Consider the following 17,461-nt stretch of genomic DNA (forward strand, 5'->3'; position numbering starts at 1 on the left):
TTTTATAAACATAACAGGCAATACCTCAGAGGGCATGGGCAGGGAAAAGGAGAGTTTAGAGACCTCTCCCAGGCTGAGGGAGGTCAGAAGGAACATCATTATCTGATCTGATCCTGAAGTGAGTCCTCATTCCTGAGAAGGGGAAAGAGGGAAAGTCCACTAAGAACATTCCAGGATAGAGACAGTGTCTGAAATACAGCCTCTGGGTCAGGTACAGTGGCTTTTAACACTGAATGCCTGTTTCCTGTGTGCTGTGATGGTGAGAGCGGGTCTTTGTTCTTAGTAAATTCACAGGGAGATATTTAGTTGAAAAAGAACAGTTCCCTGTTGACTCTGAAAAACTCAGCAAAGGAATCAGAAGGGGCAGAGCTGAGGAGGCAGGGCTCGCTTCCAGATCAGACTGGACCTTTACTGCAGTTACAATGGAACTGGACTTACAAACAAACCACCAAAATATGAAACTGAACCCAGAGCCTCTGCAATAGCAACACTCTTAACTGCTGAGCCATCTCTCCTGCCCAATTTCATTAAGTTTGAAAAGTATATCAGAACTAGAGAGATGCTCAGTGGTTAAGGGCACAGCCTGCTCTTGCAGAGGACCCGAGTTCAGTTCCCAGCACATATATCAGGCTGCTCATAACTGCCTGAAACAGAAGTTCCAGGGACCTGATACTTCTCATCCCTGCAGGCTCCACACTCTCCTACTTCCATGCATTTAATTTAAAATATAAACCTTTTAAAAATTATACCAAAATACAAAGTTACTAAAAAAGGAGATCTTAGTTAGAAATAAGAAATAAGGAAATTAAGAGACAGACTGTTGCTAATAAATTGCCTCAATGCATTCTGGGACAACATTTTTAGATTTCTGGTTCAAAGTCACACCTGTTGGCCTGACAGAAGTTCACTACACACTAGAACTGAAAAGTAACTTGTATATGTGTCAAAAAAGGCCTCTTCAAGTTCTGACAGCAGATGCTCTGTCAGATGACGAAACACATTAAAATGAAAGCATCCCTCAGTACCCACACCTCCCTACACATGTGTGAATGCAACAGTTAACCAGCTCTGTCCTAGGCTAAGATAAAATAAATTAGGACATGCTGAGAGGGACAATGATGCCACCTTCCCAGACATGAGTGCAGAGGCCCATGTCCTTCTTCAACTCTGGCAATATGATGAGAGTTAGACCCTCAGCATCACTGTTTACAAAACAGAAGGCTCACTACCCCAGAGTGTCCTGCTCCCTCAGCCCCTTCCTATATGTAAAGCTGAACCAAGCAGAAGTAGAGTGAGCCTCTCTTCAGGGTAGGGATTGGGGAGGGGGACAGATACTGGAAACCACGGAAGAAAACCATCACCTCATGGGAACAAGAGATAGGCTCAGTCCTCAGTGGGACATGCTTCTAAACACCACCATCTCTACAATGGCTGGAAGATGGCAGGGCCGGAGGCACAAAGTCCTATATGATGAGGAGAGCCCTGAAATTCAAAGTCTGGACTTGACATGGCGCTGCACTCATGAACGCAGAGAAATTATGGATACCTGCAGGAGTCCCGAGTAAGACATATCCAGTCAAAATTCTAGCACAGATGGCTGAGGTATGACTTGGGTCCCCATCTCTTACTGGGAAGCTATTGGCAGCTGATAGCTGCTGGGGGAGGGAGAATTCTTCCCTCCTGAATGTGCAGCTTCTGATAGATGATTTCCCAAGTTCCTTCCCTACACCCATGCACACATGGGAAGTGCTAAGAGGAATGAGTAGGTTATGAAGGGTGAGGGCATGTAGTTGGGAAAGGCTGTGTTGGGAGATGGTTTAAGGGCAGGTGACAGTGACAAGGGGAAACAGGAAGATATGCTAATGTGTCACTGTATATATGTATGAAATTCTTAAGACTGAGGAAAACTTTTTTTTAAAGGACTTCATAAATATCAAAGAAAAAATCTGTAGAATTCACTTTTAGCTCCAAAGAATTTTGATTTGAACAGCAGCAACTCAGACATGACTCAGTATAAAAAACATCCTGCTGAGTAAGTGTTAAGCAAACACTCTCATAGTGGGATTCTGCGTAATTGGAATTGTCATTTCGAAGGATCAACGCTCAGTCTGCAGATGATGCAGATGACAGGGAAGGGGGCCAAGAAAGTAAGCGAGGGGCTTCTCCTGGAAAGAGGTGCAACCTTCTCTGCACAAAGGAAACCCAATATCCAGACCACATGAAAAGTGATCGCTATGGGAACAGCGCAGCTGTGAAAATCCACGTCAGTTTGTATTAACTCGCCTGGCAAGTTTGTGTAATGCAGGCTCTGAATGGCCACTGACAGGAAATAACTCTGGTAACAAAGACACCATACCTGTGTTTAATCTGATGATTCTAAGGAGGGAAAAAACAAAACAAAAAAGCTATTCTTTCCTTTAAAAAAAAAAAAAAAAAAAAAAAAGGAAGGACAGCCTGAGGTATGTCTGGGCTTCTTTATAGTCAGCATCTTATGGGCTGATTTAATTAGAAACAGAGCAGGAAAGCAAATGCTCGCATTTCTATGAGAACCTAGTTATCTTCATTTCATTGATGAGCTAGACCTACATAAAGCCACAGAGACACTTCTGGCACGGCCACCAAAGCATTTCAGTTTGAAAATAATCCTGCCAAGTTATCTGGAGACCAACTAGTTCAGCTGTACAATGGGAAGACAGACAGACAGAAAGTCATTTCCACTGAGGAGCACACAGTCCTGAGACCTTGTCTCTGCAGACAGATGTGTACATCACCACCCTTGGGGTCCTGCCAAAGAGGATACAGGATACCTTGAGAAACAGCCAGAAGAATTGGCTCAGAGGTCATTTACCCACAAATTTTAAGGCTTAAATCTCAACCAGGCACTTGAGATGCCCGACAATAAAGCAGGCTCAGTTTACTCTCAGAGCAGAAAGGAAAACAATCAACTCTCCACTCAGGAGTTTGTAGATTTAACCAAATTCATCACTATGGCTTATTGACCCCAAATTCCACTGTTAGGCAAACAGCTCAGAACAGAAGCTACTGAGTAGACTTTTCTTAAAATTCAATTTCCTCAGCTTTGCCCACTGCAGGAGGTGCACAGCAGGGAAACCTCAGACCTCTAACTGAGAAATACCATCTTGGGATGAGTGACCCCCACAAAGCTACTCTGCATAGCACCCCAGGAGTTGGAAAGGGGGGGTCTGAAGACATAAAGTGGAGGTTCTCAACCAGAGGGTTGTAACTCCTTTTGGAGAGGTTGGAGGACTCTTTCACAGGGGTTGCATATCAGATACTTACACCACAATTCATAGCAGTAGCGAAATTATGTTATGAAGTAGTAGCAAAAATAATTTTATGGTTGCAGTCACCATAATATGAGGAACTGTATTACTAATACTAATTAATCTAATAATAAAGAGTTGCAGTATTAGGAAGGTTAAGAACCACTGGCTTAAAGGGACATCCAAAGGGAATCAGCTGTCACGTATAGTACACATGTGAGAATAACTCAAAGCCTATTAAAAACTGAGATGCCATGTAGTTTTGAGATACATCAGCCGGTTCCCATTACAATGGACAACAGCCCTGCTCTATTTTTAGAGCTGTTGGAAAGATCAAAAAGGAAGGGGCCTTGTTCCTGCCTCCCAACCCAGGCCCTCTCATCTCTGCTTGCTGTTCTTTGTTAGGAATATGTCTAAAACACAACTGGGACTGCCTGAAATCCCCCACCTTCTGGAGAAAGCTTAAAACTGCTCTGCTTAGTAGGTGCAAGGAAGGAAACCCTCAGGAGGAAGAACTGAGAACCCCAGGAAAGCTTTAAGATCAAACTGAAAGAACTGTAAAGCAAGTACTGACCCAGCACCCAGCTCAGGCTCTATCTATACCCTAGAACCCAAGATTTCCCCAGCTGGCATCTCTGGATGAATGCAGATCAACAGCAGCAGGACCAAACCTACCAGGCTTCTCCCTTCTTTATTTCTGTGCCCGAGCGCGCACGCACACGCGCGCGCGCGCGCACACACACACACACACACACACACACACACCACCACCACCACCACCACCACCACCACCACCACCACCACCACCACCACACTGGCCCCAGTGGGTTAAGGTTAAATTGCTCAGAGGTAAAAATGACTTACTTTGGGTGAACAGGCTGTACATTTATCAAATGCCAGGCTGACAGGAAGGACATTATCGAACCGTGACAGAAAACCCCGGATCTGAAAGCAAACAGAACAATTACTCATTAGGGCCAGGGATGAACACAGCTTTAATGATGCATGTCTAGTGGGTGAGAAGGAAGAGGAAATGGTTATTAGGGGTCCTGACATGGGTGATTCTGTGAATTTAGTTCCTCCTCATACTGTAGCAGGTTTGGGAGAGAACTATATTGGCTCTTTATTTCCATGATATATATGATTTTGTAAAAAATATTTGAGACTTAAAAGCAAATTTACTTAAAAACATAAAAAGTGAGATGAAAGATCTAAAGCACTGTCTCAGGGTTGGGTGTGGCTTAGTTGGTAGAATCCTTAGCTAGTATACACCAGACTTTGTTATACTATACTAGCTAAGCTCTGTATAGCTACTATACACCGTTACCAGCATGGCATAAAACCAGGCATGTGGTGCACATCTCAGATCCCAGAACTGAGGAGGTAAAGGCAAGAGGATCAGGAGTCCAAAGTCATCCTTGGCTACATAGCAAGTGTAAGGGCAGGCAGCTGGGCTACATGAGACCTTGTCTCAAAAACAAAACAAACAGAAAGTACTGTTTTAAGAAATGTATGTCTGAGAGCTAGGGTGTATTCCAGTGGCAGGTTGTCTGGCCAGGGTCCACCTCTGCATCACAAAACAGAACAAAACTCAGTCATCTAGGTTGCTCTGACTCGCTTCTCTTATGGAAATACAGAGGCCTGGGGTAAGCGTGCATTTCCATGCTCATCATGGCTTGCACAGTCTGCTTTCTTATAGAAGCAGTGGCTTCTCAAGGGCAGACAACATAGGAATAACAGAAGGCAAATACTGTCATAAAGGTAGGCATACTGACTAGCTGCTGAACGCAGACCTCGTGGAAATAAAAACAAAACAAAACAAAACAAAACAAAAAAAAAAAAAAAAAAAAAAACCAAAAACCCTGCAATCACACCATTGATGGGGAAACAGCACCACCTTGAGCAACAACATTTGATTGCAACCAATAAATCCATTTGCAGAGCAGCTTGTGGGTTCCGCCCACCAAGTATAAATGATGGTGGTAAGCTGAAGCATCTTGTATGTACCAGGAAGATATAATTTCTAAAACTTGTAATGGTAAAGCCTTGATCATTTCCACAGAAGCCAGCATCTGCAGTAAGTAAGATAACACAAATCCTGAAAGTTCATTTATTTGATGCCAGAACTTTCCATTTTAAAGTGATGAAATGAATGTTCAGGTGAAGCAGTCTGGCACAAATGAGCAGGAGGAAATAAAACCAAGTTCCAAATGGGGCCTGTTTCAGGTTCATACTGCTGTCATGGTCACCGTGACTAAAGGTGGCATCTCAGTTTCCTACTCCTGTGAGAAACAACATGACCAAAAGAACATCGGGGAAGAAAGGTTTATTTCAGTTTATAGTTCCACATCACAGTCGATTACCAAATGAAGTCAGGGCAGGAACTGAAGCAGAGGCCATGGAGGAGTACTGTTTACTGGATTGCTCACCATGGTTTGTACAGCCTTATAGAACCCAAAACCACCTGTCTAAGGGATGACACCACCCACATGGCCTAAGGGATGACACTACCCACAGTGGGCTGGGCCCTCCCACATCAATCACCAATCAAGAAAATACACTACAGGCTTGTCCAAAGACTAATGTCATGGAGACTTTTTCCTCAACTGTCATTCCTTCTCACATATAGTCTAGATAGGTGTCAAGTTGACAAAACCAATCAGCACATGGACCCTCATAGCCAGATGGCACTGGCTCCCTGGCATTCTCTTTTTAGGTAACAGCTTTGTCTTTTATGTCTCCTCACAGTATTTCTTTGCTTTCATTTTTTAGTGCTAGGGATCTGATCCAGTGTCTCAGACTTGCTGAGCACAGCCTCTCCTGTTAACTTCAATCACCTCTTTTGAACATTGTCCCTGCACACCCCTGCAAGGTCCATGCCTATGCACAGGCATGCAGATGCCAGAGATCAGTGTCTTCCATCCCTCTCCACCCTATTACTTTACAACAGTTTTAATGTAATAAAGTGTTTGTTCTTGGGACCTGCTTGTCTCTGTCACCCCAAGGCTACAGGACACACAGCCATGCTGTGGCTTTGCTTTCTGTCTCTCCTGGCCCCCATCATGTCAGGTGAATAGAAAAGAAAAAAAAAATCAACTCTCTTTACTCAAAGCCATTATGAGTGAGCACCCAAGTCCAAATGTGAATGCCTGACGCTGTTCACAGCAGATTCCATTTGCTGTGCTACAACCCACAGCATGATAGGAGGTGTAGTCTCACCTCCAGTACACCCAATCTTGAGAAAGCCTACAGGCCATTTCCAGAGCCCCTTTCAATCCCAGAGCAAAAACGTTGTCTTAGTTAGGATGACCATTGCTGTGATGAACACCATGACCAAACACAAGTTGGAAAAAAAGGGCTCATTTCACTCACAGTTCCACATTACTGCCTATCATCCAAAGCAGTGAGGGCAGGAGCCTGGAGGCAGGGCGGATGCAGAGGCCATGGAGGGGTGCTGCTTACTGGCTTGATCCTCATAGCTTGCTCAGTCACCTTTCTCATAGACTCCACAATCACCAGCCCAGGGATGGCACTACCAACAATGGGTTACGTCCTCTCCAGTTTGTGTATAGTCCAATCATATGAGGCATTTTTTTAAGGTTCCCTCTTCCCAATGACTTTAGCTTGTGCCAAGTTTTCATAAAACTACCCAGCACATGTGTTAAGTCACAACCGATTCCTTGGGAACCTTTGAAAATGTGACTTTCAGTTTCCTGTCTCTAAGGGATGTGGTGGCCACTTCACAAACTAGAACAAGAGGAAAGTGGGGGGGGGGGTCTGCTAGTTAGGAACCAGGAAAAGCCATCAAAACTGCTGGAAGGACTTCAACTGCAAACCACAAACAACATGTTGAGATAGATCCTCCTGATGTTCCAGGTTTAAATACAAGCTCAGTGAGATGGCTCAGCAGTAAAGGCACTGGCTGCCAAGCCTGATGACCGGGGTTGGGTCCCTGGGATCCACATGTTAGAAGGAGAAAACTGACTCCTACAAACTTATCTCTGACCATCACGTGCATGCCATGGCTCACACTCACATGTATGCACATTTACACAAATAAATACATATAATAAAAAGATATGCATGCACGCTCAGTGTGCCTCACACTCCTAAGTTGCTTTCATGCTGAGGTTTTTTAAAGCAATCAGAGCCAACACATCTCCACTAAAATGCTGTTGAAAGCGGCCTACACATCTGTGTTTCCATTCTGTGGAGGCACATGGAGCTTCTGTTATCATTTCTGTTCTGTAGAAATGGTCTCTGCTAAACTTATATATAAACAGAGGTTGGGAGCAGAGCTAGAGAGAAGGGAGAGAGTAGACCTAGTTAGGGAGCTGAAAAGGAGAGCTTAAGAGAGTGGCAGGCAGGGGGTGGGAAACACTCAGAGACACAGAGTGAGCAGAAAGACCAGCAGCAACACAGGTCACAGGCGCACCCCCAGGAGTCAAGCCACCTCACCAGCCCCATGGCTAATCTTCATACATGGCATGAAGGGCCTAAAATCTTTCTTTTGCATGTACAAATTCAGTCATGCTGCAGATGTAAGCCCCTATACCCAGCTGCAGAAGTACCTGCTGGAAAACACTTTCTCTACTGTATACCATAAGTTGTCCATGTGTGTAAGAACTCAAAGTTATGAACACACTCTGAAGTATTCCCAGAAAGCAAGGCTGTAGAGAGTCCATGAATAAAGTCTTAAGTGTATGGCCAAATCTAGTCCCTCAGCCTGACAGGAAATGCATAAAACCTATGGAGCAAAACTGCTGCCAACAGTTCAGCACTATTCTTAATTATCCCAGCACTTATCTTAATATAAGGGAAGCCTGGGCTACAGAGTGAATTCCTGTCTCTGTATAACTCCCAGAGTGACCCAAGATCCAGGTTACGTAGAAGTCCTAAGGGATATCTTTTCAGAGAGACCAGGTGTCTTAGTCAGGGTTTCTATTCCTGCACTAACATCATGACCAAGAAGCAAGTTGGGGAGAAAAGGGTTTATTCAGCTTACTGTTCATCACCAAAGGAAGTTAGGACTGGACCTCAAACAGGTCAGGAAGCAGGAGCTGATGCAGAAGCCATAGAGGGATGTCACTTACTGGCTTGTTTTCCCTGGCTTGCTCAGCTTGCTTTCTTATAGAACCCAGGTCTACCAGCCCAGGGATGGCACCACCCACAATGGGCTGGGCCCTCCACCCTTGATCACTAGTTGAGAAAATGCCTTACAGCTGGCTCTCATGGAGGCATTTCCTCAACTGAGGCTCCTTTCACTGTGAAAACTCCAGCTTGTGTCAAGTACACTGGGAATCATTTTGCAATAAAAAAAAAAAAGTAAACATCTAACCCATATGAGAAATCTTTCCACAGATTCTCAGCTAATGATCAAGGGGGGAGGGCCCAGCCCACTGTGGGTGGTGCCATCCCTGGGCTGGTAGACCTGGGTTCTATAAGAAAGCAAGCTGAGCAAGCCAGGGGAAGTAAGCAAGTAAGTAACATCCCTCCATGGCCTCTGCATCAGCTCCTGCTTCCTGACCTGCTTGAGTTCCAGTCTTGACATCCTCTGGTGATGAACAGCAATGTGGAAGTGTAAGCTGAATAAACCCTTTCCTCCCCAACTTGCTTCTTGGTCATGATGTTTGTGCAGGGATAGAAACTCTGACTAGGACAGGGTTCTTCATCCCTCTAGCCTGTTCCCATGCAATGGCCAAGGCTTACCCTTGTCAAGCCAAGTAGGGAGGCAGAGCATCCATAGGCACATGCCAGGTTGTCTACATGCACTGGTCTTATGGCAGCTCATTTGGGTGTCACTACATCCAATTCCCTTCCATACTTTCCAGATTAGATAACCAAGACTCAGAGAAATGAATCTTACAAGCAGCCTTACAAGAACCAAAGAGAAAAGCCAGGAATATCAGCTCTGGTTTATTTTGGCTCTAAAGCACAGAGGACAAAGGGAGAGCAGGAGGGAGGGAGGAAGAAAGGAGGAACTCAAACACCATCAAACAAACAAAAACCCACAGAAGGTGAATTCAATTATCTTCAGTGGATTTTACCCAATTGGATACAAAAGAAATAGATCAAGAAAGGAAGGAGCCTCTTCTCTGGACCACTGTCCTGGCCATGTTTCCACCTGTGCTCAGTGTAACTAACTTTGGCGCCAAACCCACCTTGCCTCAATGGGAAGCTGAGATCCTTTGCTCAAGAACAGCCAACCCAACAGTCCCCTGAAGCCCCCTTGGCAGCCCTACTGCTTGGGTGTTGCAGCAGCCCTACAGGTTTGGCAAGGCTGCTAGAGCTTGGAGTTTGCATGCATGAAAATGTGCCTGAAACGCCAGATCGATCTTGGATGCTGAAGAGTCTTAATCACATTCTGTGCCAAGATGGAGTTTAGCAACAGCAACCCCAGGCACACTATGGAGGTCTTTGTTTCAGATAACAGCTTCCGTTCCCTTCACTGGCTGCTTCTCATTATTGAACTGGAGCCACAAGGACCAAAGAGCTAAACTGGAAGCCAGCCAGCATCATCCTCAGAAGAATATTGCAGGATGCAGCTAACTCTCAAGATGTAGCGAACATTGCTTCCCGAGTTCGATGACTCTTCCTAATTTCCTGTTAAAAGGATAGACAAACTTCCATTTTAATAAAAAGTGAAGAGAAAAAGAAAACCAGCATGGGCAAGTGTCTCTTGTGCTCAGAATTCTACTAGTGCCCTAATGAACGCAATCTGTGACTCTTGTGCCTGCTATTAGGTTGTCCTCATTTGTAGGCAGAATACAGGTTCAGAGATGAGATACTTGCTGAGGAACAGGTAAACAGCAGGTGTTCAGATCATATACCTAGGGCCCTCCTAGCTTTCAGGCACTTCTCTCTGTCCCCGTGGCCTGGGTTGTATCTATTATCTAAGACTTGATGTCTTTGACCCCTGTGCACTCTGCAGCATCTGCTCAGGAAGCACCTGCTTGGCTGGCTGTGTGGAGAAGATGGACAGTATGACCAGGTCACAAACTACAGCAGCCAACATAGTACAACTGGGGACCATCCCATTCTCCTGCTACCACAGAGCCTGAGGTGAGGGAGAGCAAGGAAGCTCTTTCCTAGGCTACCTCAGGCAATGTCTGTCCTCTTGCTGGACCTCCTCTAAGCAGACAGGGCACAAGAGTTGAGAATCCTTGAACCCATTCCCATCCCCAAAGGAGACCTTATTAAAACTAGAGGCCTGGAGGAGAAAGATGGCTTAGTGGTTAAGAGCACATACTTTCTTCCCTAGGACCTTCCTGAGTTCAATTCCCAGCACCCACATCAAGCTGCTTGCAACTGCCTGTAACCCAAGCTCCAGGAGCATTGGACACTCTAACCTCTATGGGCATCTGTATTCATGTACACACACCACACACAGTCATTCACATAAATGCACATCATTCAAATAATAAAAACAAATCTTTAAAAGGAAAAATAGAAGGCTGAAGACTGGGAAGAGGGGCCAGAGCTTCAGGCTCCCTGACTAATTTACCTCACTAAGAGGACTCCCAGGTCAGCCTTTCCTGGTGCCCTGCCCTAGTTTATCTTTTCTTCAAAGAGTAAAAGGAAAGAATTCAAGAGCCCCAGAGAAGCATGAGTTTACAAGTGCAGACCTAGGGGAGGGACACACACACACACACACACACACACACACACACACATACACACACACACACACACTCCTAGGACATGTTCACTTAGGGACTTTTCCTCACTAGTATTTCATAGTTAGGAATATATTCCTCAAAGGCAAAACTGCTAACTGTTTAGTCCACAAGATAAAACAGGGCCTGGGTGTCTGGACACCTGCAGCGGGCCCTCCGAGGCATCCAGGCAAAGGGTGTCTAAGTTCAGTCAGCTGGGCTCTCTCAGAGACCAGAAGGCCAACTTTCTTGAGTGTCAGGAGAGGCTGTACAATTTCTAACACCCTAATGGACCTCCGTCAAAGCCTCCATCAAAAAAATGGACCTCCATCACCCAGGAGTCAGGAAAAGAAAACTACCATGGCCAATTGTCATGGTCAACATGGCTGGACTTGGAATCAGCTAGGAGACTTACTTTTGGGCATGTGTGTGTGTGGGGGGGGGGGGTTTCAGACTACGAAGAGGGGAGACCCTTTTTAAATGTGGGCAGTACCATCCAATGGATTGGGGTCCTGGACCAAATTAAAAAAGATGGATTTAAAAGGGAGAAACATTCTCTCTTGTAGGGGGTACAGTTTAGAGAAGCATCAGAGGAAGCAGACTTGATAAAAATGCTTATCTCTCAGTGAACAGAGCCCAGGCATCCTCCATCAAAAGAACCTATCCTAATGCTTATTACAAATCCTTCCTCCTTTGGCCATTACCCCAGAACTGCTTATTAGGCAATAAACTCGGTCTTATTGTAAAGGTCCCAGGTGCTTCCCCATAAAGATGTACGTTGCAAGGTTTTAGTGCAACTTTCCCTGAGTTGTTGCGATAATTGCTGTATGGAGACTTTTATTTATTTATTTATTTTTTTACTGTTTTTAAGTGAGCAAGAAAAGAAAACCATGAGGTCAGACTCTGGAAGTTTCTGACCCAGGACCTGCTGAAGTGGCGCTCTGTTTCCATACCCTCCTCTGTGTGATCTAGAACAAATCCTTCAAACTTGCCTCTGGCAGGTATTTTGTTGTCAAGTAACAAATCCCCAACCTGACTTCTTTTTTTGCCTCTCTCTTTTTCCTTGTGTGTGATGCACACATACGCAGGGCGCACACACATGACATGTGGAAGTCTCTGAGTGGGGGGCCAGAGGTTGCTATTCCGTGTCTTCCTTATATATGTATGAAGACAGGGCTTCTCACCTCAACCCAAGGCTCCATGGTGAGGGTGCTCAAAGGCAAAATGCTCAAAGAGTCTCCTGTCTCTTCCTCCCAAGTGCCAGTGCTGGGGTCACAGGTGAGCTGCCACGCTCACCCTGCACCTTCATATTCTTGGGGCTTGCAAACCAAGTGCTCTATCCACTGAGTCACCCCTCCCACTCTCACATCTGAGTCAGGGCCTTACTATGTGCCCCAAAGAACCTTGAACTCTCAACTCCAACTGCTGAGACTACAAGCTGTACCACTATGTCTGTTTATCACTGTCTTAATAAAAGATCCAGGTTGTGGGATAATGATTCATTGCTGAGAAAAGCTGTCTGCCAGGCTGGAGAGATGGCTCAGCGGTTAAGACCACTGACTGCTCTTCCAGAGGTCCTGAGTTCAATTCCCAGCAACTACATGGTGGCTCACCACCATCTGTAATGAAATCTGATGCCCTCTTCTAGTGTGTCTGAAAACAGCTACAGTGTACTCATATACATAAAATAAATAATTAAAAAAAAAGAACACACTTCTCTAAAGGGGGGGGCACACATACTATAAAAATTCATTTTCTCAAAGTTCAAAGTGTGACTCACAGCTTCTGTGAGTTGAGAAACACTAACTTTTTTTGTTGGAAGGGGCATAAGGAGAAGCAGATGAATACACATTGTGTGTGTGTGTGTGTGTGTGTGTGTGTGTGTGTGTGTGTTCACTTTGTGAGTGCTTGGATCATTCCTTTAGTGATTTGGGTCATTATCTGTATGTGATATGCATCAATATATTTTTTGAGAAAAAAAAAACCCACTCTCTTCATATATAAAGCAGTTTTACTTGTTGCCTGCTTGCAGTATCCCTGTGGGTTGGACCAGAGACTAAAAAATAAATAAATAAATAAATAAATAAATAAATAAATAAATAAATAAGTAAATGTAAGAAAAAAAGGTTCTGCCCAATGAGCCTGCTTTCTCAAAAATAGTGTTTTTTTTATATTTTCAAGTCTAGTGCTAGGATTCTTCAGTTCTAGCATTCAGTTGATTTCAGTTGGGGACTAATCAAGGTTTTCACTGTCCTTTGACAATATCTGAACGAGGCCAATTTGCCTGTGCACTCATATGGAGGGACAGAGCAAGCCAGTGGCCTCCCAGGTCCTACTTGGAGGACAGCAAAGAAGTCAAGGAATGTTCTCCGCTATTACACAGTGGTGTTGGGGGGTGTTGGGGTGGGGTGAGGGCTTCTCAGGCATCTCACTCCACAGGGACGGATTAATAAGCACTCTCCTTGGGGCACTGAGAAAATGAGCCAGAACTTTACAGGTCATTCTTTACAAGCAAAATACACAAAGGGACTTAGCCAGCTCCCCTCTAACAGGAAGCCATTTGTCTCTGGGGGAGAGAGAAGAGAGGAAGAGAAGGAGGGGGGTGGTGGAGAGAGAAGAGGGGAAGGGGTCTGAGCTGGGGGAAGAGGGGAGAAAGATACTGAATCTGCCATCAGGCCCAGCTCTATGGAGATGACGCTCCCTAATCAAAGCACAGTTGCATATATAGTCCCCCCCACTTGAGAAAAAGAAAAACGTTTGTTTAAATGGGGACTGAACAACTCTGATTAATTCTAAAGTTCTGTCTCTTCTTTTTAGAATGTTGCTAAAAATAAAGGCTTAAAACAAAATAAGTAAGCAATACACACACACACACACACACACACACACACACACACACACACACACACACCATATACGGTGGCATTATTCTTCAGCCTTTGAAAAGGCCAAATGAAGAGATGGCCAACAACCAAAATAACCCTTCAGACAACTGCAAAAGAAAGCTGGAAAGCTTGGTGAATGGCAGGCAATTTCCAGGCTGGCTCGTTGGAGATGAATGCCCATTGAGGGATGAGTTGCTATAGCACTTGAGAAACATAGGCACACACACCTGACACAGCCACCTGGATAGGAAGGGTGTTTTGTCCCTTGGCCTCAGCACCAAGAAAGCAACAGAGGCAGCAATTTAACTTACAGGAAGAAACCAGTGCAGGGGCATGACAGAAACTTTAATTAAGGCCCTCCTCAGCATGAAATCTGTAAGGGAGATGAAGAGAAGGAAGGACAGGGCAGGAAAGGGGGCAGGGTGACATGAGAAGATGTGAATGAGAGCCGCCCAGGGCAGCCTGAAGGCCAGCAACCGTGTGTGTGGTTGGGTGGGGTGGTTACCACATTGCCAGGGTCTGCTGGGAGTGTGTCTATGGAAAAAGACATGCCATATAAATGACACACTTGGGGGATACCGAGGGAAGCCACCTTTTCTGGGTTTCTGTACTCCTGGACCCTTGCTAAAGTGCCTACTTTCCCAACATAAGCAGGCGAGACAGCGGGTATAAGACAGGAAGAGGAAGTGGCACACACGGAAGAGATGGAGTAGAGCCAGGATGAGGTGCCACCGTGCAACCTTGGCCTCTCCAGCCACAGAAGCTCTGGAAGAACACCAGTCATGGGGCAAAGTCTGGGCTTGGATCACAGCTTCACTAGCTCTCTCCATGATGGCGACCTAGCCTTTCCTTCTACGGTTCATCCTCACGGGAAAGCGCCAGGCACAGGGGCTGGCAGAGCACAGGCTTGAGCTGCGTGATGCTGGGTTTCATGCCAGTGCCAAACAAATACATCAGTCAGGCGGGGTCTGCAGTGAAGGGACCCCTCCCAGCTGTGGGGTGGAATGCACAGGACCGTCGAGAACAGCTCCCCAAATGGGACACTGCATGCCCTTGTTCCCCCTAAAGACAGCATGCAGACTGAGAGCCCAGGACCTGTGGGCCTCAGCCCATCTTCCCAACATCTTTCATTTCAGCCTCAGGACCCTGCAAGCTGTGGTGGGGAAAGGCCCTGCTTCTGGATGACATGGCTAACAGTCTGCCCATGCTTACCCGGAAAGGCTTCCTGCACTGGGCACTGAAGGCTAGTCAGCTTATCCAGACTCTGGGCTGCTGGGCTGGCATTTATCATCCTGGTCTCCATGCCTACCAGGGAGCTCAGTGTGATTTGCAGACAGGAAAACAAGGCCCTGAGAAGTTCTGAGAGTGGGCCAGGGAAGGCCGTAAATAGCATACTGAAGCTGGTTGAAGCAGGCATGGCAGTCCAAGGGCAGTTCCAAGGCCTGTCCCTTCTTTTTCTACCGCATGGCAGAGTCTAATCAGCAGCTTCAATGCATCAAAGTGAGGTTCATTTCCTCCCAGCAGTGTCCCCAGCAAAGAATGCTCTCCAAGTCATTAAGGCTCCTCTAAGGCCCCCGCTGCAGAGTTGTACTGCAGAAAAAGTGTGGTCGTCCCACCTTCCCCTCTACTAGAGGATGGTGGGGCAGGATCACACTTCATTTCCAAATCACTCACCTGGTGAGGCACAAGCCCCAAAGAGGTGGGAGGCTCATTCATGCGGTCGTCACTGCTGCTGGCGATGGCATAGCCCCTGCAAGAGGGAAGCAGGAAGGCTCTTAGCTGCTTCATGCTCATGGTGATCACAGGAAAGAACATCTCAGGACACCGGAAAGAGGAGAACCAGATGCCCCTTTGCTGGGCTTCATAAGCTCACAAGAAGCTCATTTCCAGGGGAGGGAGGGAAAGGGGGTTCTTCTTTTAAAATGAGCACCGCAGAATGAGAAGCGTGAGAGCAAGCTTGTAAACACTGCCAAGTGGCAAATGCTCCTCTGTGCTTTGGGTCTATCAGCTGTCAAACAGGAGGGAGGAGGCTGCATGATACATTAGGGGCATGTGAAACAAACTGCCAAGTGCAAGGCCTGCCTGGCCCCCTTCCCTCCCTCCCTCCTTCCCTCCCTCCCTCCATCCATCCCTCCCTCCCTCCCTCCCTCCTTCCTTCCCTCCCCCCCTCTTTCTCTCCCTCCCTCTCTTTCCCACTCCTTCCTTTCATATGCTTTTACTAAACTGTGAAGGGTAGCCTTAACTCCTGGCTTGGGCTATCCTCCAGCTCAGACTTAGCAGCTGGGAGTGGGTTGTGTGTCCCAACACCCTCCTCTAACTTGCTAAACTTATCTAAATGCCACAAAAATGGAGGAAGGTGATATTAAAAAAACAAACAAACAAACAAACAAACTGGGTGGAAAAGGTAACAGCTTCCCCCCCTCCCCCGCCCAGAGAGGATCAATGTTCATTTAGGTCCCAGAAGAACTGTTTTTTAACCTGTTACAAGGACAAAGAAGGCAGGGATTTGGGATCAAGGTGTAGATTTTACTTCCAACTAAAGGTAGTAAGAAACTTGGAAGGCAGGGGAGGTGAAGGCAGGGGAGGACATAGCTGCTCATCCCACCTTCATGCCTTGTCTACGAGCCACTGAGGCCCTCTGAGTCACATGACAAACATCACGGCTATGGCTTTTTGCCATTGCCTTTCTTGGAATTCAATTTGGATGAGAAATCAGTATTTTCTAAATTTGATTCTCTGCCTTCATTACTAATGAGACATACAGCAAAGCAATCCAAAGCAGGGCAAGTGATGCTAGGGAGCCAACCTGGCTGCCACTCACTAACCATAAGTCTAAGATGCCAAGTCCAGCTCCCCCACCAGAAATGGGACTTGTAATGTGGGCACTGGGTGGACTAAGGACCACAGTGAGTGAGTGTGAGGGCAACCTGGGCTACATAAGTCCATAGCAAGTCTAGAATACATATGCAGTCTCTGTCCAAAAACAACCACCACATAAGAATGCTAATTTCCCTAAGAAGTTTCACAGGGGATTAAACAAGTCAACAGTTCTAATGTGCCTGGAGTGGTGCCTTGCATAAGCTTTTGAGAAATGAGCCACAGCATCTACAGTCCAGTCAGGTGTGAGCATCTGTTTGCCCTCAGGCCAAACTACAACTTCAGTGGAGAATAAGAGCTCTGTGAAATAAGACTATATGCAAAGTTAAACCTGAAGTGTAACAGTGACACTGAAAACCTTGATGGCTTTAACTTTCCCAGGCACAAAGAAGAAAGAATCCACTTTATATTGAGGAGACAACAGAAAATAATGGGCTAAGAAAGGGAAGACACAGAGAACTTGCAGGCTGCAGGGGACCCAAGAGAAACACAGGGGGACCAGACAGTGCAGCTGGGGGTCTTAGAAAGAGCACAGAGGACAAGAGAATTGGGCAGAGTGGCACTCTAGGGACAGGGTAAAGAATGTACACTGCAGACGGAATTTGCCAGAGATGCCAGACGCTGCAGAAGGCTGAGCTAGAACAAACTAGAGGAGGGAGATTGCCCCAAAGCCACTAGGGGAAGGTAGAGGAAGAGGAGGAAGAAGAGGAGGAGGAAGAGAAAAAGAAGGAAAAGGAAGAAGAAGGAGGAAGAGGAAAAG

The 17,461-nt window shown here is 46.0% G+C and overlaps 1 protein-coding gene across 2 annotated transcripts in view; it reads right to left on the reverse strand.

Annotated features, from left to right (window-relative positions):
* ATG7 (autophagy related 7) overlaps positions 1-17,461 on the reverse strand; it is a 196,949-nt gene that overhangs the window by 116,852 nt on the left and 62,636 nt on the right. The window contains exons 16-17 of one of the 2 annotated variants that reach the window (XM_080915043.1): positions 15,499-15,574; positions 4,149-4,229 (exon numbers count right to left, since the gene is read on the reverse strand). In XM_080915043.1, the coding sequence (XP_080771169.1) occupies positions 4,149-4,229; positions 15,499-15,574 (157 nt within the window). Of the gene's footprint in view, positions 1-4,148; positions 4,230-9,795; positions 9,888-15,498; positions 15,575-17,461 lie in introns of those variants that run through there. The other variant, XM_080915044.1, reaches the window with a different exon arrangement.

This window comes from Micromys minutus (genome assembly GCF_963924665.1).
Source record: "Micromys minutus genome assembly, chromosome: 3".
NCBI classification, from domain to species: domain Eukaryota; kingdom Metazoa; phylum Chordata; class Mammalia; order Rodentia; family Muridae; genus Micromys; species Micromys minutus.